Source organism: Camellia sinensis, chromosome 1 (assembly GCF_055761805.1).
Source record: "Camellia sinensis isolate YWXY chromosome 1, ASM5576180v1, whole genome shotgun sequence".
Classification (NCBI taxonomy): Eukaryota; Viridiplantae; Streptophyta; class Magnoliopsida; order Ericales; family Theaceae; genus Camellia; species Camellia sinensis.
The window spans coordinates 1,071,672-1,094,832 of NC_138961.1; the positions used below are offsets into that span (position 1 = coordinate 1,071,672).

Below are 23,161 nucleotides of genomic sequence, written 5' to 3' on the forward strand. Positions count from 1 at the left end.
TGAGTATAACTATCTAAAACCATGCATTCACTGACAATGCTAAATATATTCAGTACAGAGACAGTAAACAAAGAGTATAACATTGCCACATGATATATTTTCAATATCACATTCAAAATGCCAATTTGCAAGCCAACAACATTATAGCAAGGCCCGAGCGGGGACGTCCCCCAGGGTTTTGATCGGCCTGGTGAGCAGACCGAAGGGCCTCTTTATCACCGAGTCATCGCCCAATTTTAAATAGACCAAAGATGATAAAACGAATACACAATATATAAGAGTTTTCAGATAAACACCAACGGTCCTAAGACTTAGCTTTCAATTTCTTGGAGGATGGTTTAACAAACTTCAGAATAATAATCTAAGCGTCTATCACATATAGTCTATAATAGAAAGTACACAGATATCACTCCAGATTTTAACCATATATATAGTAAATGATAATAGTAAAAAGTAACCATGTTGACAGAGCATCTAGCAGGCAAAATAACCTCTGCCAGCATAGAATGCAAGGTATGAAAGGATGCTGAATGAAAGATCTGAGATGCCGAGGGTTTAGTGGTTACTACTCTTCTTTGCCATTTTTCGCCTCTCCTCCACCTTTCAAGAATTGCATGAACCAATAAGCAGAAGATTTCAAGTGCCGAGAAAGCCCATTCTTATAGTCCACATAAATCAAGCCGAATCGCTTGGTATAGCCACAACTCCACTCAAAGTTATCCAGTAATGACCATGCAAAATAACCCCTCACATCTGTTCCATCCCTGTTCATGTGTGGCATACAAACAATGTCATCATTTATAGAAGTATAGAAGACAACTGTGCGAGCATAGAGGCACGTTCACTCAAACATTCACCCAGACGTGCACATGCAAACAGAAAACCATTGCAATAGATACTTAAACCAATGATAGCAGCATCAAATGCCCCACTTTGACCACATTCATGAGCATGGCAAGGCAGAACCTCCACATTGGTCCAACCATTGATCCATACAAATTTAATTGTTGAAAACAATAATATGAACAATATCAGCATCAATAGAAACCTCCTTTTTTCTTTCTTTGATCAGGTTTTGTTGACAACACACCCATATCCCAAAAAGGACAAAATAAAAAAAAAAAATTAACAGTATGCTAATGATGAGCACTAGTCTTTCCAAATGACGTCATCTTCAGACCTGTGCATGCATAAGCGTGATTCAAATACAAGCATGACAAGACATTGGCTCCTCTACCAAAAAGTTTTTTTATTTTTTATATTATTTTAAGAAAGATGAGAGTTCAGGTCATCTGATTGCAATCTCGAACCAGTCATCAATGAAAGCACCACACATCAAGACATGGATGGACTCAATAATTGTTTCACTGCAGAGGTATTTTATAAATCCACCTGTTATATTTCTTGGGAGAAAAAAAAAGGCAGTACCCTCTGTATAGTGACTAGGCAAAATGAGATTTGAAATTATCTGGTCAATAATGGCAGTAATTGTCAAGGTCTCAAAATCAAAGTTGATTCTAGAGGAGATTGAAATCAAAGAACTGAACATTAATGCATGTGGAGCACTGAGCAGGCATCACCAGGAAGTAACAGCTATGAAATCTGCATATGTTTAAAACAAATGACATTTCGTAACGGTTACGCACTTAATTGCCTGAGAAACAGCTGCAAGGTAGCTTTTATAGTAACAAACTCTCAATTTGTCATCTAGCATCTCATGGAGAGGGTCACTGTCATTATCTTCATCATCCATACCTGTATATGGTCAAATATTATATAAGTAATAAAGCCAAATATTATACAAGGAATTATAGAGTTAGTTAATTGACTAATAATGAAGTTATTTTTTACCATTTACAGCATATCTTAAGATTAATTACCTCTTAATCATACTTCCAAACATACTACTAAAACGAATGCAACTCTCCTGGTTCAGTTTTTTCTCATTTCTAAATGACCTAGTTTTCTTATTTAAAAACTCACACATATGAGCAAAGCAGCACTCTAGTTCAGCCTTTTCTCATTTTGCTTTCCTCATTTCTAAAATTCCCTAGAGTTTTTCTTCTATACACTTGCACAAACACGGTTTCAAATGTTATGTTATGAAGCACATCTACGGATATGGCGATACACAAAATCTAAAGAATTAGAATACGGGTATGTCTAGGATATGTTTGTAAAAAAATAATTTTTATAATTTGTTGTACTAAATTACACATAAGCTCAAAGAATGGTGATAAACCACTGTAATTTTCTAATGATATGCTAATGTTTAGAAATTAGGTATTTAGTTTTGGAGCCAGCAGCCAGTTTATTTTTAAATTTTCAATAGATACTATTAAAGTACCATTTCAATATTGCATCTAAGTTGTTTGTGCTCAAATAAAAAAACAATCCACAACCTGCCCTTATGATTTTCCCTTTTGCACAAGTGGCGTATCATCTGCAAAATGTTTTATGTAAGTTCACTCTCTTGTTTAATTGTTAAAATCCGATTTATTATATTTTCTTATTGATCCTTACTGTTAAGTTACCAATTTTCTCAAAAGCCTGAGCTGTTAGGAAATGGGCCCAACAACTTATATCAAACTATAAAACACCCTCCTTCACATGCAACCCCGTCTTACACGCGGAGAGAGAAAACAAAGAGACTTGAACCCAAGATCTCTCTCAACCTAAGCCCTGATAGCAAGTTAAGTTACCAATTTTCCCAAAAACCTAAGCTGTTATGAAATGGATCGAACAATGTGTATCAAACTATCTAACATTTACTTACTATGAAGTATGGATACAGACACTGAACAAATATAACACATTAAGGATACATCAATTTGACAATTTTGAACAAGTATTGTGCTTCTTTAATCTTATTATTTGTGTCTTCTTTAAGAAATAAGTAAATACTGAAAAACTAATTTTGTATTTGTCCTAACAATTAAATTCTAAACATGTGTCCATCGCATACAATGCAAGTATGCAGGAAATGGCTGCAGAAGGATTTTCATCACCCGATCAATGAATCAAAATTAAAATATCTCTTGCCCTTCTAGGGGTTACCTAAACAGTTTAACCAAACCCTTTATTCCTTGGCCAATATTTATGTAAAATTTCTTTCGCTAGATCTAATAAGTAATCATCAAGAAAATTCATGTTAGAAACTAGCGCATTCATGGTGAAGGATGATATCATATAATACGTGTTATAATACCATAATTCTTTTGGTGGGTAGATGACAAGGGATTACCATTCTCGGTAACATAAATAGGGGGATTGTTGTATCTCTGTGCTATGTAATTGAGTACTTTCCTGATACCCCAAGGAACTACATACAGCCATGATGATGCTGCCTGCCAGGTGTAAAATTTTTCAGCAAACTGAAATAATTAAGTTGTGCACACACTCATCAATTGCATACATGCCCATGAAAGATAGAAAAAATATATACATATATATTTGATGATATGTACCTTGTCACCAATCATCTCCCCCCCATCCCACTCAGCTGATGATAAAAGAGACAAAAGGGGAAATTAAAATTTACAAACTAAGAATGATTTGAAAGCAACTCGTTATGTTGTTCATAATTACCTATTCTCTCCACCTCTTGCGCTTTATAAAAACAATTTTCTCCGTGGTTCTTTGTATGAGTAATAAACCTTGAGGTATAATGATTCAAACCAATGAAGTCCACTGAGTTCCTGAGCAACTCTTTATCTTTTTGAGAGAACTTTGGAAGCCGGTTGCCAAGTATTTCACGCATGGTTTCAGGATAGTCATCATAAAATATAGGATCCAAGTACCTACAGCAGTAGTTGTGATTAGCGATTATGGTAACAAATAATGGGATATTTTGAATAAGTTCTTTTGTGTCACTATTATTCAATGAATGAAATTGAATTAAATTGGTCATTATTTCCTCACCATCAACGTTTCATACTTGGCTTCCTGCTTCTACTTAATTATAAAACGTGTGCTCGTCTTAACTATCCAATAACCTCCTATTTTGACAGGTAATCCTTGATGTAGGACAACAACAAAATCAAAAGCAACGATATCCATAATATGGTGAGGAAAGTTTGTGGAAGCAAATGGTACAAATTGTAAGGTAGGGTTTAAATAGGCTGGGTTTTGAAAGTGATAGTTGCTGGAATAGCCACCAATTGATGGTTTGGAGAATTACAAGTAAAGCTTGGAAGATAGAAAGACGGTTACAGTCATAAAATGTAGATTTAGATAAAAGAAAATTAAAAAAATTCACCAAGGGACGAATGATAATGGTAATTAAGTTGGTGCATCCTAATCTTCAGGCATTTACACCAACAATCCCTGACTTATCACACCCATTATGGTTGGATCACATAATCTTTCAGGAACCTTAATAACTGCTTAAATATCTCTCTAGTATTGAGAATACATAGATGTAGATCGGCTACTAGTTTTCTCATTATTCTACATAGACCAGGACTACAATTTGGAAACTTCAAATTTAGAAACTGACTCGTTAAATCAAGCTCACCTACTTGAGGTTGCAAAGGTTCATTATAACAAGTAAATTCCCCAGTTGACAAAAGAAATCCGTCACAATTACAACTCAGGAGGTAATACAAAATCGTTTAATATGATAGCATGTGAATCTCTTTTGCATATCACTTGTTGCTTGTAAATCACTTCTATAATAAATCTTTGATAAGGTTGGATAATCCATGCTTATTTCTTATGTAAAAGTTCTAAATCTTCAGTGTATTTAATATCATTACAATTGTCTTTAAGGAAACTTTACTAGGTGGGAGAAGCTTGGATGCCAGTTCTCCCAACAAGTTGCTGGTCGGGATCGTGGAACTATCACTCGAGAAGTAAGCTGGTCCTTGTTTCGTTATAAGGATAATCATTCTTATTAGGTCAAGGGCAGCCGGACTGATGGTTACCCGTGATTGGTAATGGCACAACCAGAAGAGGGGTAGGAGACTGAAGTTTCCCTATTACATTACTTTTTCATGATTCTGCTTCTGAAACTTGAGAAGCCGCTGCAAATTCAGTCCAATATTACAGCAATACAAATAAATACAGGATTATCTATTAGAAAACAATGCATTTCATTTTATTCTACTGTAGGAGGTACACAAAACAAGCAATTTTGAAAGAGCACTCTCTAATCAGAATGCCCAACTCCCAAACCAATCTTTCATGTGAGAGGGAGGAGCATATGAGGCGGGCTTAGTTAAAAGGTGCCCCTCAATTAAGGATAATCAAAACTTACAAGAATTTTATTTATTAGAGTTATTAGAAGTAATAGACAGTTGCAAGTGTTGGTCAACATTCTACATCCCTAACTCCATTCATTCTTCATCCAGCTTGGAAACTTGATCACTACATTATAGTGAGAAGACAAAATATAAAGAAGAGGCTCTTTCTTGTAGCATAACAAGGTATTTCAAACTATCCAAAGCTGGCCTCTTATCTACTGCTTGTCAGAGTAAAAAATGAAATTGCTTCTTGAAGTGCCATTGTAAAAGTATTAACTTCCTCAGATTTAACTTCTAAGGTGGTTTTGATCATTGTGAACTTTTAGTCTCAGAGAGAGAGAGAGAGAGAGATGCCCATATTTAAATGTGCTTATAAAACATACACATTTACAAAACACGGGTACGCTTCTTGAGTTAAAAAATAACATTTTGCAGATTCAAGTTCTATAAAATTGTGGGAGATTAAACCACACAACATTGAAAACGAAAAATAATAGCAAAAAGAAGAATCAAATTTTTACAGTTGTAGCGAAACATTCCCATAAAATTGCCTTTCAGTTGAAAAAAGCAAATCACATCAGCATTATAAAGATATTTCACTAAATTCAATCCAGCAAATTGCACGTAAAAGACTGCTATTTGAAAAAAGTTCACTCTGTATGTAAATATGTTTATAAACGGGACTATTATCTATGAGTTTAGCAACCTAAAAACAGAAGAGCCAACTTAAGAAGGAATACCATCCAAGTTGAAAATCAAGACGCCTCGCCGCAGCCTTTTTATCTTCAATTTTGTCAGATAAAGCCTCAGCCCATTCACAATCCACTACCAAGCCTATTTGACCTCCTTGCTTGTCCTATGGTGTATTCACACCACAAACATTAACAACAAGAAGAAAAAATATTATCACCAACTCAAATCCTGTTGCATGAAGTAGAAGTGAGGGCAGGAGCAGGAGAATGGGAAGGGGGGATAGCAGGAGAATGGGGAGGGTAGAGAGCAGGAGAGGGGAGTGAGGGTGAATGTGTCCTTACTTGAAGTGATTGTTCAGGGTTTGGTTCTCTAAATTGCAATCACTAAGTTCTTCCTTAATTATGATTGACCAGCATAAGGTTTGGTTGACCAACTTAGTTGACAGTTGACCAAGGTAGATTCCTTACTGTTAGTTTGACCTTGTTTACCTAAGTGAACTTACCAAGTCGTGGTGATATTATTGAATATTCATTTATGTACTTCACCAAATGATGCCCTTGCTAAATGTTCTCAAATAAAGATAACTCAATCAATTACAACAATGGAATCAACACATTTAATCACACATTCATCTCACACATTCAAAATAAGATATATAAAGTAAAGAGCATGAACCGTAAAGAGAACAAACACAGATTTATAGTGGTTCAGCACATCCCTTGTGCCTTGCAAGTATTGACTCCAATAATTCAATGGGTTTTCCCTAGGTTCACTCAAAATCTTTACAACTATAGGTTTTTCCTAGGACAACCTAAAACATTTACAATCAAATAAATATAACATCTTGGATCAATCCTAAACCATTTACCTACACAACCAAGAACACACTTAGCAAAAGGGAAATTCTATTTGCACATCAATCATTCTCTTGGTACACGCAATTGTTGAGTTCACACCATATTTATTTTTTTCTTTTTTTTTTTTGTATTTTCTCAATCCACACCAAATACTACCTACAATACCTTTTATCTTCAATTTTTTAACCCTAACCCTAATTAGCCACCACCTCCTCCCCTCTCAGTCACCTCCTTCCCTTCAAGCTGCCCTTTATGACTCATGAATCCCCAGCGCCACTACAGCAACCCTCCCACCACCGCGATGCCCCATCTTCATCACCCCCACCCCCTCACTTCGCAATGTAACTCTCTCTTTCGTTGTCAGTTGGATGTGTGCCCATCAGCGTCTGAGGGGTTTGCACGGGTTGCAGGGGGTGGGCATCGCGACAGTGAAGAGCAATGGGGGCAGGGGAGGAGGGTTGGGGGGGGGGGGTCGTCGAAGGAAGGTTTCGAACATGAGGAAGGAGTAGGGAAGGGTGGCGCGAGGGTGGGGGACTGGTGTGAGCAGCAGTTAGGTTTATTTTTTCCTAAATGGCAATTTGGTTGAATGACAAAATCGTAATAAAAAGAAATTGCAAAATGATGTGTACTGAGAGAATGAATGGTGTGCAAATAGAATTTCCCTTAGCAAAAGGAAGTTTATCGATTACTTCCCAAAGTCTCTAAAGTACAATTGTGAGAATATTAGGATAGCTCAACCAGAAATATCTCTACAATTTTTATTTTTATTTTTTTTTTGAAGAAAAAGAGAGAACAAAAAGAAGAAGAAAATATAGGCTATATTACCTCATTATCTGACACCAATTGATTAGTTCACATACACATACGTACATGCAGAGTATTGTAGACACAAAAGGGGGGGGGAGGGGGGGGGAGGATCTAGAGAAGGATAGATGGAGAGAGTGTCACCATATGACTAAGAACCTAGAATCATCTCCTGATTTGATAGTTGCTTATGAAAATCTTGCCAAGGATCAAATTTCTTTTTAGCGCATCATCTCAAACAACTCTAAAAGGGAAACTTTTTGAAAACATAAGTTAAAAAATGGAAAAGTTTGGAAATGCACAAAAACATTTGGAAACATAAATAACACCAATCTAGCCGTATACATAAGCCTAATAGTAAATCAACTGAACATATTCGAGATCTATACATTCATTTTTTGCATAAAGGCACAAGTGTAGAATCAATACATTATTCAAGCCAAAATGTGATAAGTAATGTCAAATAAATAATGTAATCAAACGCTAATGTATATGATTCTGAAGTTGCAAAAGATCACAATCAAACAAGGTAAAAAAATGTCGTCAAATTGGATGACCTTTTTGGGGGAAGGATAAATACACAAGTCTACAAAAATTTAATTAGAAAAAGGTCAAAATTTTAAATAAAAAGAGAAAATTTAAAATATTAGAGGAAGGAAAAGCATAGATTCCATAAGCAAAAGGAAGAAGAACCCTATCACCAAGACTCTAATGACTCAAACATTTTCCATTCTAAACACCCCCCCCCCCCTCAAATTTTTTAATTTGTTCATAAACCAATAGAGAAATTTTTTTTTTTAAAAAAAAAAACCTAGGCTACGTTTGGTTTAGTTTTGGAATTGTGATTCTCTTTTTAGAGTTGTGATTTGAATGTGAAATTATGAGTTGAGTTTTGAAAAGAAAAAATTAGTTTGATTATGAATTTGAAAAGTGTTTTGAAAGGAGTTTTGAAAAAAGTTTTCAAATTTTGAAAAGAGAAAATTTGTTTGGTTAAGAGTTTTGAATTGTATTTTGAGTTTTGAGTTTTGAGTTTTGAGTTTTTGAATTTTGAGTTATATTTTGAATTTTTTGGATTTAATTTTTTAAAATATTAAAAAATGTTTAAAATAATTTTATATTTTTATTTTAAATGTATAATTTTTATTTAAATTTTTTTATTTTAAACTCAAAACACAACTTCACACTCAAATTGTAACCAAACACATAACTCAAAACTCAATTCAAAAATTATTTTCAAAACTCATAACCAAACACATTACTTGAAACTCCACGCTACTTTCAAAAATCTACACTCAAATCATAACCAACACATAACAAAAATATTAAAATATTTAAAAATATATTTATAAACTAAAATAAAATATTTAAAATAAAAATTATATATTTAAAATAAAAATTATATATTTAAAATAAAAAAATAATTAATTAATTTTTTAATATTAAAAAAATAGAGCATATAAATGTATAAAATATAGAACACATTAAAATAAATAAATAAATATTTAAAATATAAGATATTTACCCTAAAAAATAAAATTAAGAAAATTTTTAAATATTTAAAAAAAATAAATCCAAAAAATTTCAAAATACAACTCAAAACTCTTTTCAAAACTCATAACTCAAAACACAACTCCACACTCAAATCATGATTCTAAAAATAATTTTAAAAAACAAAATAAAAAAAAATATTTTTTGAATTTTTTCTTTTAAAATAGAGCTTGAAAAAAGTTTGGTTTTGAGTTTTGAATTGTGTGTTTGGTTATGAGATTTGAAATTAATTTTTGAATTGTGTGTTTGGTTATGAATTTTGAAAAGTGATTTGAAAATTTTGCCTTTGGAATCATGATTCCACAGCCCTAGATTCTTGAGATGTGTTGACACAACTCAATGTTGTGGCACATTTCAAAGTATTTTAGTATTTTTGGTGGAAATAGAATTTTGTTTTCTTAAGAAATGGAAATGTAGTGTTGGTTTCCCAAGAAATGGAAATGTTTAGGACACTTTGATGGAAAGCTACATAATTTTATTCCTTGAACCTTGCATACAAGACCGATCAAATTCAAGATCACATTATAGATGTTTGCAAATTTACATGAGGCCACTAGTCTTTGAATACAAAAAAATAAAAAAAAATAAAATCCATCTTGATTTGCATTCGATTATGACCAAAACCTGATAAAGGTTCAAATCGAATGAGAATTCATCAATATGTGTTATGAAACTGAAATTTGTAATCAGTAATTTATGACATCAAACTGAAGCTTTGAATAATCAGCTTAGGGTATGATGAGATATCACCCCTTATTTATACATGAAGATTAGGGTTTACAAACAAAGTCAATTACAAGATGATCCCTGAGGGCATCACAATGATTACAGACCCAAGCCTTTCGGCTAATAAAATACTAAGACTTTCGGTGATTATAATATGCCAACACTCCCCCTCAAGCTGGTGCGAAGATATCTCTCATGCCCAGCTTGCCTAATATGTCATGAAACGGTTTATTCCCAATTCCCTTGGTGAGAATGTCAGCAAGTTGTTCACCAGACTGAACAAAAGGAGTACAAATGGTACCACTAGTGAGTTTTTCCTTAATGAAGTGGCGATCAATCTCAACATGTTTTGTCCTGTCATGTTGAACGGGATTGTGAGCAATGTTGATGGCGGCCTTATTATCACAATATAACCGCATGGAGTCCGTCTGAGCAATACCTAGATCACTCAACAATAATTTGATCCATAAAAGTTCACACACACCTTGTGCCATAGCTCTAAACTCAGCTTCTGCACTTGACCTGGCAACCACATTTTGTTTCTTACTTCTCCAAGTAACTAGGTTGCCGCCGACAAATGTGCAATACCCTGACGTTGATCTCCGATCAGTTACTGACCCGGCCCAGTCAGCATCTGTATAGGCTTCTACACGAAGATGGTCATACTTTGAAAAATACAGACCCTTACCAGGAGCAGACTTCAGATACCTCAAGATTCTCATGACAGCCTCAAAGTGAATCTGATGAGGAGCATGCATAAACTGACTAACTACACTGACAGCAACAGCAATATCAGGACGGGAGTGAGATAGGTAAATGAGCTTACCCACTAATCGTTGATAGCTCCCCCTATCCACAACTTCTCCTCCTGCATCATCTCCCAATTTTTGATTGGGTTCCAGTGGGGTGGCACATGCCTTGCAGCCAAGCATCCCAGTTTCCTTCAACAGGTCAAGCACATATTTTCTCTGTGAGATAAATATCCCATCCTTAGAGCGAGCAACTTCAATTCCCAGAAAATACTTCAAGCTTCCCAAGTCTTTGATTTCAAATTCTTTGGCTAAGTATTTCTTCAACAGAGGTATTTCCTCACTATCATTGCCTGTAAGAACTATGTCATCTACATAAACAATAAGCGCTGTAGTCTGACCGCATGAGGAATGTTTCACAAACAATGTGTGATCTGCCTGACTTTGTTTGAAACCATATTTAAACATAGCCTGAGTGAATCTTTCAAACCAAGCCCTTGGAGATTGTTTGAGACCATATAATGACTTCCGAAGTTTGCATACTTTCCCTTCTGTTTGATGATCCTCAAAACCCGGAGGAATGTCCATATATACTTCTTCTTCGAGGTCACCATGGAGAAAAGCATTCTTGACATCAAACTGATAAAGCGGCCAATCTAGATTAGCTGCGAGAGAGAGAAGTACTCTGACTGAATTCATTTTAGCCACGGGTGCGAAGGTCTCCTGATAATCAATGCCATATGTCTGAGTAAACCCTTTTGCCACAAGTCTTGCCTTGTAACGCTCAATAGACCCATCTGCTTTGTGTTTTACAGTATATACCCATTTACAGCCCACAGGTCGTTTGCCCGTAGGTAACTCAGTCAATTCCCAAGTGCCATTCTTTCTAAGTGCTTTCATTTCCTCAATCATGGCGAGTTTCCACTCAGAGATAGCAAGAGCATCCTGAAAATGGTTAGGAATGCTAACAGAGGAAATATTGGACACAAACGCTCTATATGAGGATGACAAATGAGAGTATGATACAAACTGTGAGATAGGATGTTGAGTACAAGATCTCACACCCTTCCTTTTGGCAATAGGAACATCAAGATCAATGGACTCACGAGATTCAAAGTTACCTAGACTCTCATCAGAAGCAGGAGATGGCAGTGGAGTAGCAGAAACAGTCCCTTGTATCCAGTTAACTTGTTTTCTGTCGATGTCCCGGACATAAACATGCCCATCCTTATTCTTGGTGACAGTGGGTTCTATAGTTCCAGTAGAAGAGGGGGGTGCAAGAATAACTGGTTCTACTATAGGAGGCACAGGACTCACTTCTACCAGAGGAGACACAGGACTCACTTCACACCAAGGCTCCCCCGGAAATGAGGACGGGGACACCGGAGAGGACAAGAAATAGGACTGGGATTCAAAGAAAGTGACATCCATGGACACAAACCACTTACGGGAGGAAGGGTGGTAACATTTATACCCCTTTTGAGTAGGAGAATAACCAAGGAAAACACACTTGAGGGAGCGAGGGTCCAACTTACCACGAGAGGGAGAGTGATTATGGACAAAACAGACACAACCAAATATTTTGGGAGGAATAGAAAACAAGGACTGAGAACCGAGGAGGACGTGAAGCGGAGCCTGTTTGTCCAAGACCTGGGTAGGGAGACGATTAATAAGATGGGCAGCGGTGAGAACAGCGTCGCCCCAATAGGATTGAGGCACGTTCATAAAAAACACATGCACCGAGCCATGTCAAGAAGATGCCGATTCTTGCGTTCGGCCACCCCATTTTGTTGAGGGGTATTGGTGCAAGAGGTCTGATGGATAATGCCATGAGTAGAGAAATAGTTTCCTAACCCAGAATCTATGTATTCCCCGCCATTATCAGAACGAAATATTTTGATAGTGGCCCCAAACTGAGTACAAATCATCTTATGAAAAGTGCGAAACACAGAGAAAACTTCACTCTTATCTTTCATGAGATACACCCAAGTAGCACGAGAAAAATCATCAATAAATGTAACAAACCAGCGATGACCTTTCACAGACAGAACACGAGAGGGACCCCAAACATCAGAATGTATTAATGAAAAAGGAACTAAGCTTTTATTCAAACTGGGAGCAAAAGAAGCTCTATGTTGTTTTCCAAGTTGACAAGACTCACAAAGAAAGTCAGACACATGATGATTTGCGAAACTAGAAGGAAATAAATGCTTAAGTAAATGAAATGAGGGATGCCCAAGACGCCGATGCCACAACCATACATCAGCGGGGGTAGTAGAAGACGCGGTGGAAGAATAAGCAAGTTTGTCCGGTTGATCTAGGAAGTAGAGACCATTTTCTGCACTACCACTGCCAATCGTCCTCCCCGTGACAAGGTCCTGAAAAAGACAATGATCAGGAAAAAACGTCACACAACAATTCAAATCCTGGGTAAGACGACTTAAGGATAACAGATTAACAGAAAACTTGGGAACATGGAGAACAGAAGATAGATGCATGGTGGGAGTGACTTGGACTAAACCTTTTCCAGAAATGGAAGAAACAGTTCCATCGGCAATCCTAACTTTGTCCTGACCTGAAGAGGGCTTATAGGCAGAAAAAAGATCAGGGGAGCCAGACATATGATCTGAGGCACCAGAATCAATAATCCAAGGCAAAGATGTATGACACAGGAAAGCACAAGGAACAGATGCTAAGTTACCTGAGCGGGCAAAGGACGAGGAAGCGGTACTGAGAGCAGTAGAAGATCGGCGGTCCAACAATTGGCGCAAAGCATCCTCCAACTCAGTATCAGAAGCTTGGGTAACAGAAGTGGAAGTAGAATCAAGGGTATCCACGGCACTAGACTGATGAGCCCGGGAATAGGAACCACGTCCTCGAGAGTGGCCTGACCGACCTCCTCGAGAACCTGACCGATCACCTCGACCCCCAGATGGAGTCCCATGAAGCTTCCAACATGTCTCACGAGTATGCCGCGGCTTCTTGCAATAATCACAGAATACAGACTCCTTAGCAGCAGACGGAGGAGGCAGGCTGAGGCCATCTCGAGGAGTAGACAGTAATGCGGAACGGTCAGTAGAGACAGGGGACATCATAGCTGACCGACGACTTTCCTCATTTTGTACATAGGCAAATGCCTCCTGTAGTGAAGGAAGGGTGTCCATACTCAGAACTCGACCCCTAACTGGATCATACTCCATATTTAGGCCGGCCAAAAATTTAAAGACCCGTTCCCGAGCAATGAACTTCTTATACCCGACAGAATCAGTAGGGCAAACGGGCTTATAGTCTTCCAGGTGGTCAAGGCGTTTCCAGCCGTTGGTGAGGAAAGTGAAGTACTGAAGAACAGTCTGCTCCCCCTGAAGTGTGCTTTCAATAGAGCGACGCAACTCAAAGGCCTGTGAAAAATTTCCTTTGCGGGAATAGGTAACAGCCACAGCCTCCCAAATGTCCTGGGCAGTCTCCATAGATAAGTAGCCCTCACCAAGTTCTGGAACCATCGAATGGATAAGCCAACTCATAATCAAAGAGTTAGTAATCTCCCATTGGTCATAACCTGAGTCAGTGGTACTAGGTGCCTGTATCCTACCATCAACATACCCCATCTTTCCTCTGCTTTTCAAAAACAAAGTCAAACTTTGAGACCATGCTAGGTAGTTCTGACCATTAAATAGAGAGGTGGTGATTTTCAGACTAGGGTTGGGATTCTCAGTCATGGTAGTAGGTAGAATGAGACTCTCACTCTTTGGTGTTTGAGACGAAGAGGACACACTAGTGGAATCTGTCATGGATACAATACAATACTACCAAACCCACAACAAACTAGTAGAAATCACAAACCCGGAAGGTGGTAGTGAGATAACAGGCACAATGACCACTATAAAGTCATAACAAAAAAAAATTAAGAAATGATGATTTTTTTTTTTTTTTTTTTTTTTATCTATATATATATTTTTTTATTTCATTTTAATTTATTTTATTTATTTATTTATTTATTTTCCTTTTTTTTTTCTTTTTTTTTCTTTTTTTTTTTTTTTTGTAAATTGATTTATTTATACATGTCTTTATATATATATATAACTATATATCCTGATATATATAAACAGAGCCGGATATATATATATATAGTTATAGATATATATATATATATATTTATAGACCACAGTGATCAGAGGCTGAGGACGAACAGAGAAGACGAGCGACGAAATGGCTGGAGGAGGTCGCCAAGCTGCTGTGCTGTCGGTCGAGTGACGATCGACAGAGGAGGTCGACGAGGAAGACGGCTGAGGAAGACGAGCTGAGGACGAACAGAGAGAGAGAGTTGACGGCCGACGATGGTGACGATGAGCTGGCGACGGGGACGATGAGCTAGCGATGGTCGATGATGGGCGACGATGGCGACAGAGAGAGAGAGAGCTGAGGAGATGAGGAGATTGACTGAGGAAGACGGTTGAGGAGATCGACGGTTGAGGAGATCGACGGAGGAAGAGCGACTGAGGAAGACGGCTAAGGCAGATCACCCAGGTAAGCTTCGAACCCTAGAGTGTTGTTGGTGAATAGGTCTGCCAACGAGGGTGAGCCGAAACCCTATAGGTTTAGCTCTGATACCATGAAGCTTTGAATAATCAGCTTAGGGTATGATGAGATATCACCCCTTATTTATACATGAAGATTAGGGTTTACAAACAAAGTCAATTACAAGATGATCCCTGAGAGCATCACAATGATTACAGACCCAAGCCTTTCGGCTAATAAAATACTAAGACTTTCGGTGATTATAATATGCCAACACAAACAGCATACTTGCTATTTGTTTCTGTATATGGAAACAGCTTCGGTGTGTTTGGTTATGAGATTTGAAATTAATTTTTGAATTGAGTTTTGAGTAATTTTGAGTTGTGTGTTTGGTTATAAATTTTGAAAAGTGATTTAAAAATTTTGCCTTTGGAATCATGATTCCAAAGGCAAACCAAACACAGCCCTAGATTCTTGAGATGTGTTGACACAAGTCAATGTTATGGCACATTTCAAAGTATTTTAGTATTTTTGGTGGAAATACTAGGATTTTGTTTTCTTAAGAAATGGAAATGTTTAGTGTCGGCTTTCCCAAGAAATGGAAATGTTTAGGACACTTTGATGGAAAGCTACGGAATTTTATTCCCTGAACCTTTGCATACAAGATTGATCAAATTCAAGATCACATTATAGATGTTTGCAAATTTACATGATGCCACTAGTCTTTGAATACAAAAAAAAAAAAAAAAAAAAATCCATCTTGATTTGCATTCGATTATGACCAAAACCTGATAAAGGTTCAAATCGAATGAGAATTCATCATGTGTTATGAAACTGAAATTTGTAATCAGTAATTTATGATATCAAACAACATACCTGGTATTTATTTCTGTATATGGAAACAGCTTCTGCATGGGCCAAAAGCTGGTGGTGCGCAACCAAATATGGCTCTGTCAATGCATGTTCACATCTTCCAGGGGCAAATATCCCAATCTCATATCCATTCACCGCCGTTTGAAGAGGTTCGTTAATTGTAATCCAATTTTTTACTCTATCACCAAAATTGGAAAAGCAAGTTTCTGCATAGATGGCAAAGTATTTTCTGGACATTTGCCACATGTAGAAGCCAAAGTGACCATTAATATGCAAAAAAATAAATATTATGGGATTCATAACCATGACAATAAATAAAAGAATAAATGTACCAGAGCTTCATGCAAAATATTATTTAAAATATTGACTTCGTTAAGGTAAAGTCATTATTGGGATTACTGTTGTCAAGAACAATTCTAAGGAAACGTTGTCAGACAAAACCAGTGAACTAAAAAGTGAAGAGAGTGAAGCAGTAAACAAAATCAACACACAGAGGGCCTGCCATTTTATCAGAAAGAAAATAATATTACCAGAAGATGGCTGCTTGTGACATTTCTCAATATTGTAAAAGAGTTATTTGAGCATCTAGAGCTCAAATCATAGCCATTAGTTTTGGTAGATTTCGGAAGAAATTTATAATTATCATTTGGATTTTTGCTATGTTTTGTGCTGAGGTGCCGAATTCTAAGTTCTCTCAACTTTTCTCTCTCTTTCCCATTGTCTTGCATCGCCTTTTCTAACCAAGCAATAGCTACTACATCATTTTCATTTCATCAAAGAGGAAAGCTTTACAAAAACGCACACATACACATTATTGCAAAAGAATTCAAACTACATTTCTTATATTGAAACTATGCAACAAGCAATAGTTACCACATCTTCATTTTGTGAAGAATGATAACTTAATTGAACAAATATAGATAATGCAAAAAAAATAACAAAATAAAAAAATAAAATAAAAAATAATCTGTAGTTTCTTGTATTGACGTAAAGCATCAGTCAAAGGGGTTTCCACAGCTCTTTATTATGTGAGAACACATTCAAGATTAAAGTGGCAAATACATATTTAGTAACTTAGTTGAAGCATAAAGAGGAACAATTTTGTGGAATTATTAGTCATTGCGAATCCATCAAGGGCACCATTTAAAGGTTATTTTCCGTTAAAGGCCTAATCATTCTCACTTGAAATTCTAAATCTCTTTCCCAATATTACTATAGTGATTGTCCTCTAGAATGAATGGAGATTCATCGTTATGCATTAAGTCATGAAAGATGGATGTGATTGCTATTATTTAGGCTGTCAAGAGAAAAAAAGCAGGAAAGTATGGAATTATTTTCACTCTACGATATATGGCAGCATTAGCATGCCAAGCTGTTCAGAATGGCTGGGGCCTGCCTCCTGGCTGAGGTTGAAAAGATGTGCGGAGTGAAACCTTGAGGTGACCTAGACTCCTAAAACCCACAGGACATAAACACTTGGCTCCCAGAGGGTATCAAGAAGGTTATCCTCAATTGGTTAAGTCCTAGACCAAAGCACTTATGAAGTGTCCTTGGTCCCTCAAAGTAAGTTCGATGTGACAGAACACGTGTCCTATCAGGTTGACACGTGGAGGCCTGGATGACGATGTGTAAGGCATATGTCATGTGCACGTAGTTATACAGTCTTAGATAGAACTCAACCCCAAAACCTAGCTATTGAGGTAAGCGTGCCCCTTATATACTTCACATTACTTTAGTACCTAGGGAATGTGAGACTTTGCTTCACATGTGTCTATGACACATATTTACAAAAAATTTAAATGTCAAGAAAACATTCACTGCAATTAACCTATATGCCTAAAGATATTAAAGACTCAAACCAAGCCTTAAGTCCTATTAAATGGGGTCGGCTACATGAATTAAAGACCCATGTCAAAATATTCAATTGGCATCAATAGAGGCAACATTATTTAGTTAATATATAGATGTTTGGAAACCAGACAATTACTTGATGACAAACAAGGACAGTACTTACACAACTTGCTCATTCAACCACCCTCCCATTGACTCATGAAGATTTAATGGAAGATCCCAGTGGTACAAAGTTACAAATGGCTGGATGCCTGAAAGATCATAGTTGCTAGTTATTTATTATTGTTGGAAGTAAACGGAAATGAACAACAAATGACTTCATACCCCTTTCAAGAAGAGCATTAATGACACTGTTGTAGTAAGCAATCCCTTCCTCGTTCATTTTTGTACCCAAACCATCTGCAAGCATGGAGAAAACCAAAACAACTCATTCACTACTCTAGTTTAAATCAATTGGTCATCATGAAGCAAAGGAAACAAAGAAATACGCACAGTAATGACAATTTCATTTCTTCATAATATACAAAAAACAAAAAGGACATATTATTACTTCATGTGTTTCATTAATAAAGAAGAATAGAAATGGAGGGAACAACTGGACTAGAACTAAAACATACATTATAGTAACTTTGCCAAAAGCATAGGGAGGGGAAAGCACATGAATCTTGATGGTGTCATTAACAGTAGCCTTGTTTGTAAGAGAGTGAAAAAGGAAGGGGAGTAGATAGATAGGCATCCATTCATAGAGCATTGTAACTTTGCGCTAGGAAGTCTAAAGGAGGACAAAATGCTTGATACTTCAGTAGTCAATTAGTCAAATCAGGCCTAAGATGTTAGGCCAAATATCAAATGCTTGATGGCCAATCAAATCAATACAATCCAAATCTCAATTACTAAGCCAATTCATAATCAAATCACAAACAATTAACTAGATCTAAAATGGCACCCCTTGGTGCCACCCAAAAGAGTATAGCGACCCAATTAACAAGCTCTACCGGACCAGAACCATTATATACAAGAAAAGGTTGGCAAATTTTCATCTGCCAAAGCAATGAATTTGAAATAATAAAAGTAACACAATAAAAAAAGATCCAACAAGACCTCAACAATCAAAATGAAAACAATAAGTTAGTGCCTACAAAAAGTATCCAAAGAATGCACACCTCACATTTGATCCGAAAGGAAAATAAAAAGAAAAATATCTCACCTCTTGCCAAGAGATCTACCTCCTTATTGGTCAATGAAAATCTAAGGTAGCGTTTGGTAGAGTTTTAGAAATATGATTTGAAAATAGAGTTGTATTTTGAGTTTGTGAGTTTTGGAATTATGATTTAAGTGTAGAAAATTTATTTGATTATGAGTTTTGAAATGAGTTTTGAGTTTGAGTATTGAATTGAGTTTTGAATGTTTGATGTGACATATAAAATAAAAAAATTTGTTTGGTTATGAGTTTTGAAAAGAATTTTCAAAACTTAATTCAAACAATTATAACTCATAACTAAATACACAAGTCAAAACTCTATTGAAAATTCTATTTAAAACTCATAACCAAACTCTTTTTAACATTCAAATAAAAAAAATAAAAAATAAAAATTTGTCATTTTGGTGTAAAAAAAATAATTTTTATATTTAAAAAATATCAAAAACAAATATAATTCCCCGCCCCCCAAAGAACAGGTGGAGATTGGCGATTGGCAATTGCAAAAAATAAAAAATATACACTGTTCCGGTCAACCAGCCGGACAACCAGCCAGACGTCCAGGGGGGCATCTGGGAAGATGACCGAGTAGGCCCAAAATTCAAAAATCCTCTACTTTTCAGAATGGAGAACATGAAAGAGAGAGTAGCCAAACATGAAGGAGAATTACAATTTGAAATGTGTGGCGGAATCACATTTTGAAAACTCCATCCAAACATGAAATGCAAATGGAGGGATGGAATTATATTTACAGAACATAACCAAACATAGCCTAAATATTTTAAAAGCTTAGAAGTAACATTTAAAAAGGGGATATTACCGGGAAATATACGAGACCATGATATGGAAAAACGATATGCACCAAATCCCAACTTAGCTAAAAGGTCAATATCTTCCTGCATTTATTTTTAAAAAAATAAAATAAAATTAGCAATGCTAAGGATTAGAAAAAGGTCACATCTAGAAGAATTAATCAACACACCCAATTACATGCATAAATTATCCCTTCTAAATTAAAACAAAACCTTTACAGGAAACAACCATGTAGAAACTAGATCTAGATAGTTAAATTTCAAGTTTCGAAATCATGAAACATTAAAAATAATAATAAAAAAAAAAAAGAAGCTAACAACTCATCCATGAGAAAAATTGAGGGAAAAATAAAAAATTAAGGCCAAGTTTGGGGACTTTAAAAAAAGTCAAAAAGCCAAAAAGTTACTCAAAAAGTTAAAAAGTTAACAATATTCACCAAAAGTCAACAATTACGGCTGCACAACTGCCAATTCAAATTTTTCCCTACAAATCAATTTTTACAATTTTTTATTACACATTTTTCAATAAAAAGTCAAAAAGTTAACCCAAACATCCATATTTTCAACCTCAATTTTTTAGTCCAAAAAGACAAAAAGTACACTTTTTTAGTCTTCCCAAACTTGGCCTAAATCTATTGTATCAACCACTTAAGAACAAGCAATATTTAGTAAAAATATGCATGAATTTCATCAATTAACTATTTATAAATGTGATTGGTCACAGAAGTTACAGTGGCAAGACAAAATAGAGAGAACAGTAAAAATGTATTGCTACATTGAACCTCCATTATTCCATTCCAATACAAAGTTTGACCAACACAAAAAAATAAAAAATAAATAAAAAGAAGCCCTAATGACTAAATATAACCAAAGTACAAAACAAAATATGAATAACAAAGGGAAAATGTTTCTTCATATTTACATAGTCCAAAACTAAAGGGAGAACAAAACAACATTTATGAAAGTCTCATGCAAAGAGGGGGGAAAAAGACAATATAGTAGTATTCACTCCTACCCAAAAGTCTGAACACCGACCTTGTAACGATGATATTGATCCACTGCAATGTCTCCATTACTTCCATCACAAATTTTTCCTATTAGAGCAAGAAAGTTAAAGAGCATAAATTTTAACAAACAAGCTAACCAGTGCCACATTCATGCATACAGCACTCGGAGGTCATTGTAATGGAATAGATGGCGTATGTATGGGTCTATAGGAAAGCATACCTGCAGTATGCGAAAAAGAATCCCAAATACTAGGACCTCTACCACCCTCATTCCAGGCACCTTCAACCTAAATTAACAAAAAGAAAGAGATGAAGTCCAAAGATCTTGAGGTTCGCATAATCTATAGGCTTTATAGGTTAGCTAACTGAAAAGTTATGTATTAGGCAACTTTCCTCATAACTTTTTTCTTTCTTACTCGTTTTTTTTTTTTTTGTTGAAATTGAATGATACAATGCTAGTCATAGTATCCCTTCATCATGGATGGTTATTCTCTCTGAATTTATATTCATACCTTTAGGTAATTAGTTGGATTTTACAAGAGTGCTTGCTCTGTGTCTTTACACATATATATAAAGTACATGAAAGGAGTTTTCTTGACAAACCGAAAAAACATATTTACATTCACCAAATTCAAACAATATTGAAGCGCAATTTGTGATAAGTGAAGATGGTCTGGGTAAACTATGAGTTGAAGCAACTTCATTGTGTTGTCAGTCACTAATAAGATAAACTCTCAAATCAACAAAACTAAGAGGTTTGACATTAGCTTTTCTTTAGTGATTTGTTGTCTTTTTTTATTAGAATTTAAAAAAAAAAATTAAGCCTGCGTTTGGTTGTGTTTTGTAATTATGATTTAAGAGTATAAGTTGTATTTTGAGTTTGTGGGGTTTGTAATTATGATTTGAGGGTAGAAAATTTGTTTGGTAAAGAGTTTTAAAAATAGTTTTGAAAAGAGTGGGAAATTGTTGATATTTGATACAAAAATTTACGACTCATAACTAAACATACAACTCAAAATTATTTTAAAGCATATAAAAAATTTTAAAAATTTTAGAAAATATTTTTTTCGATCGTATAAAAATTAACATATCAATTGTAAAAAAAAAAATCAGTATTCCGGTCAACCGTCCGGACGACCGGACGTCCGGTCAAGCAAAATTTTTAAAAAAAAAATTCTGAAAAGCGCGGCCGCTCAGCTTTCGAAAGGTGATTCTAAAACACTAAACAAACATCAAATTCAAACTCTGGTGTAGAAAACTAGTTTGAAAACACAAACAAACAGCCTAAATATTTGCCAAACTCCAACAATAGCTTTGGATGAAAAGGGAATCCAGGCGAAAAAAAAATAGAAAGACGGACAACGGCGCTCGCATGCAGTCACAAGACCAAACTACAAATTGCATATATATACACACGTACAGAGACAGAAACAGAGAGAAAGAGAGGATCAGAAATTAGAAAGAAAAGGGAAGGAGAGAGAGAGACCTGGTAAGCAGAAGTGGCGGAGCCGAAGATGAAATGGGGAGGGAAATCGGGGAGTGGTGGTTGTTTGGATAGGATCGATCCCCATTCTTCCTCTATTCCCCTCTTCCTCTCTGCTGCTCCTCCTGCTGCTGTATTGTTCTTCGCCATTCTTTTTCAGACTCCGATTTCCAAGTGAGATCAATGGGCGATGATGGGGATATAACTGTCGCTTGCTTGCTACGCACACGTACGCGTGTCCTCCTTATGAGCGAGAGCGAGTGAGATACGAGCAAGCCTCACGTTTTTATTTATTTATTTATTTATTTTTAGCAGTGATTAAGAACTCTAATGATGTGATATAATAAAAAAAAAAACAAAACAAAACAAAACAAAAAAGGGCAAATTACATATACATCTCTCGAGATTTGGTTAAATTACAGATACTCCTGAGGTTTCGGAAATTACATCCCGTCCCCTGAGGTTTGTATTTTCATAACAATTTACCCCCTGAGGTTTATATTTCATAACAAATTACCCCCTAATTTCTTATGCAAATATAGCATTCAGGGGGGAATTCGTAATTTCTCAAACCTCAGGGGTATCTGTAATTTAGCCAAATCTCGAGGGGTGTATATGTAATTTGCCCAACAAAAAACAAATAAGTAAGTATAAACATTGCTTTATATGGTGGGTCTTGCTATTAGAGCACTTAATTCATTTTATTTTTTGTTTTTTAATTTTAATTTATTAGTTTTGGTGATTTTTTAAAAATAATTAATTAACTTATTTGATTTTATTTTTTGGGAGTTTTTTTGATAAA

General features: G+C 35.8%; 1 protein-coding gene across 6 annotated transcripts; it reads right to left on the minus strand.

The window, feature by feature from the left end:
* Nucleotides 1-252: 252 nt before the first annotated feature.
* BGLU42 (beta glucosidase 42) lies at nt 253-22,738 on the minus strand. 6 transcript variants are annotated; one of them, XM_028232609.2, is made up of 13 exons: nt 22,363-22,738; nt 21,097-21,163; nt 20,905-20,963; nt 19,878-19,953; nt 18,184-18,258; nt 18,023-18,110; nt 16,012-16,237; nt 5,984-6,099; nt 3,589-3,800; nt 3,468-3,502; nt 3,245-3,347; nt 1,647-1,755; nt 253-764 (listed from the first exon to the last, which is right to left on the minus strand). In XM_028232609.2, exons 1-13 carry the CDS (start codon nt 22,507-22,509, stop codon nt 566-568), a joined length of 1,512 nt encoding a protein of 503 aa, XP_028088410.2. In that variant the 5' UTR covers nt 22,510-22,738; the 3' UTR covers nt 253-565. The 6 variants fall into 6 exon arrangements, with proteins under 6 accessions (XP_028088410.2, XP_028088409.2, XP_028088412.2 ...); XM_028232608.2 differs by having other exon boundaries at nt 3,245-3,374; XM_028232611.2 differs by lacking the exons at nt 3,245-3,347; nt 3,468-3,502.
* Between the last annotated feature and the right edge of the window lie 423 nt (nt 22,739-23,161).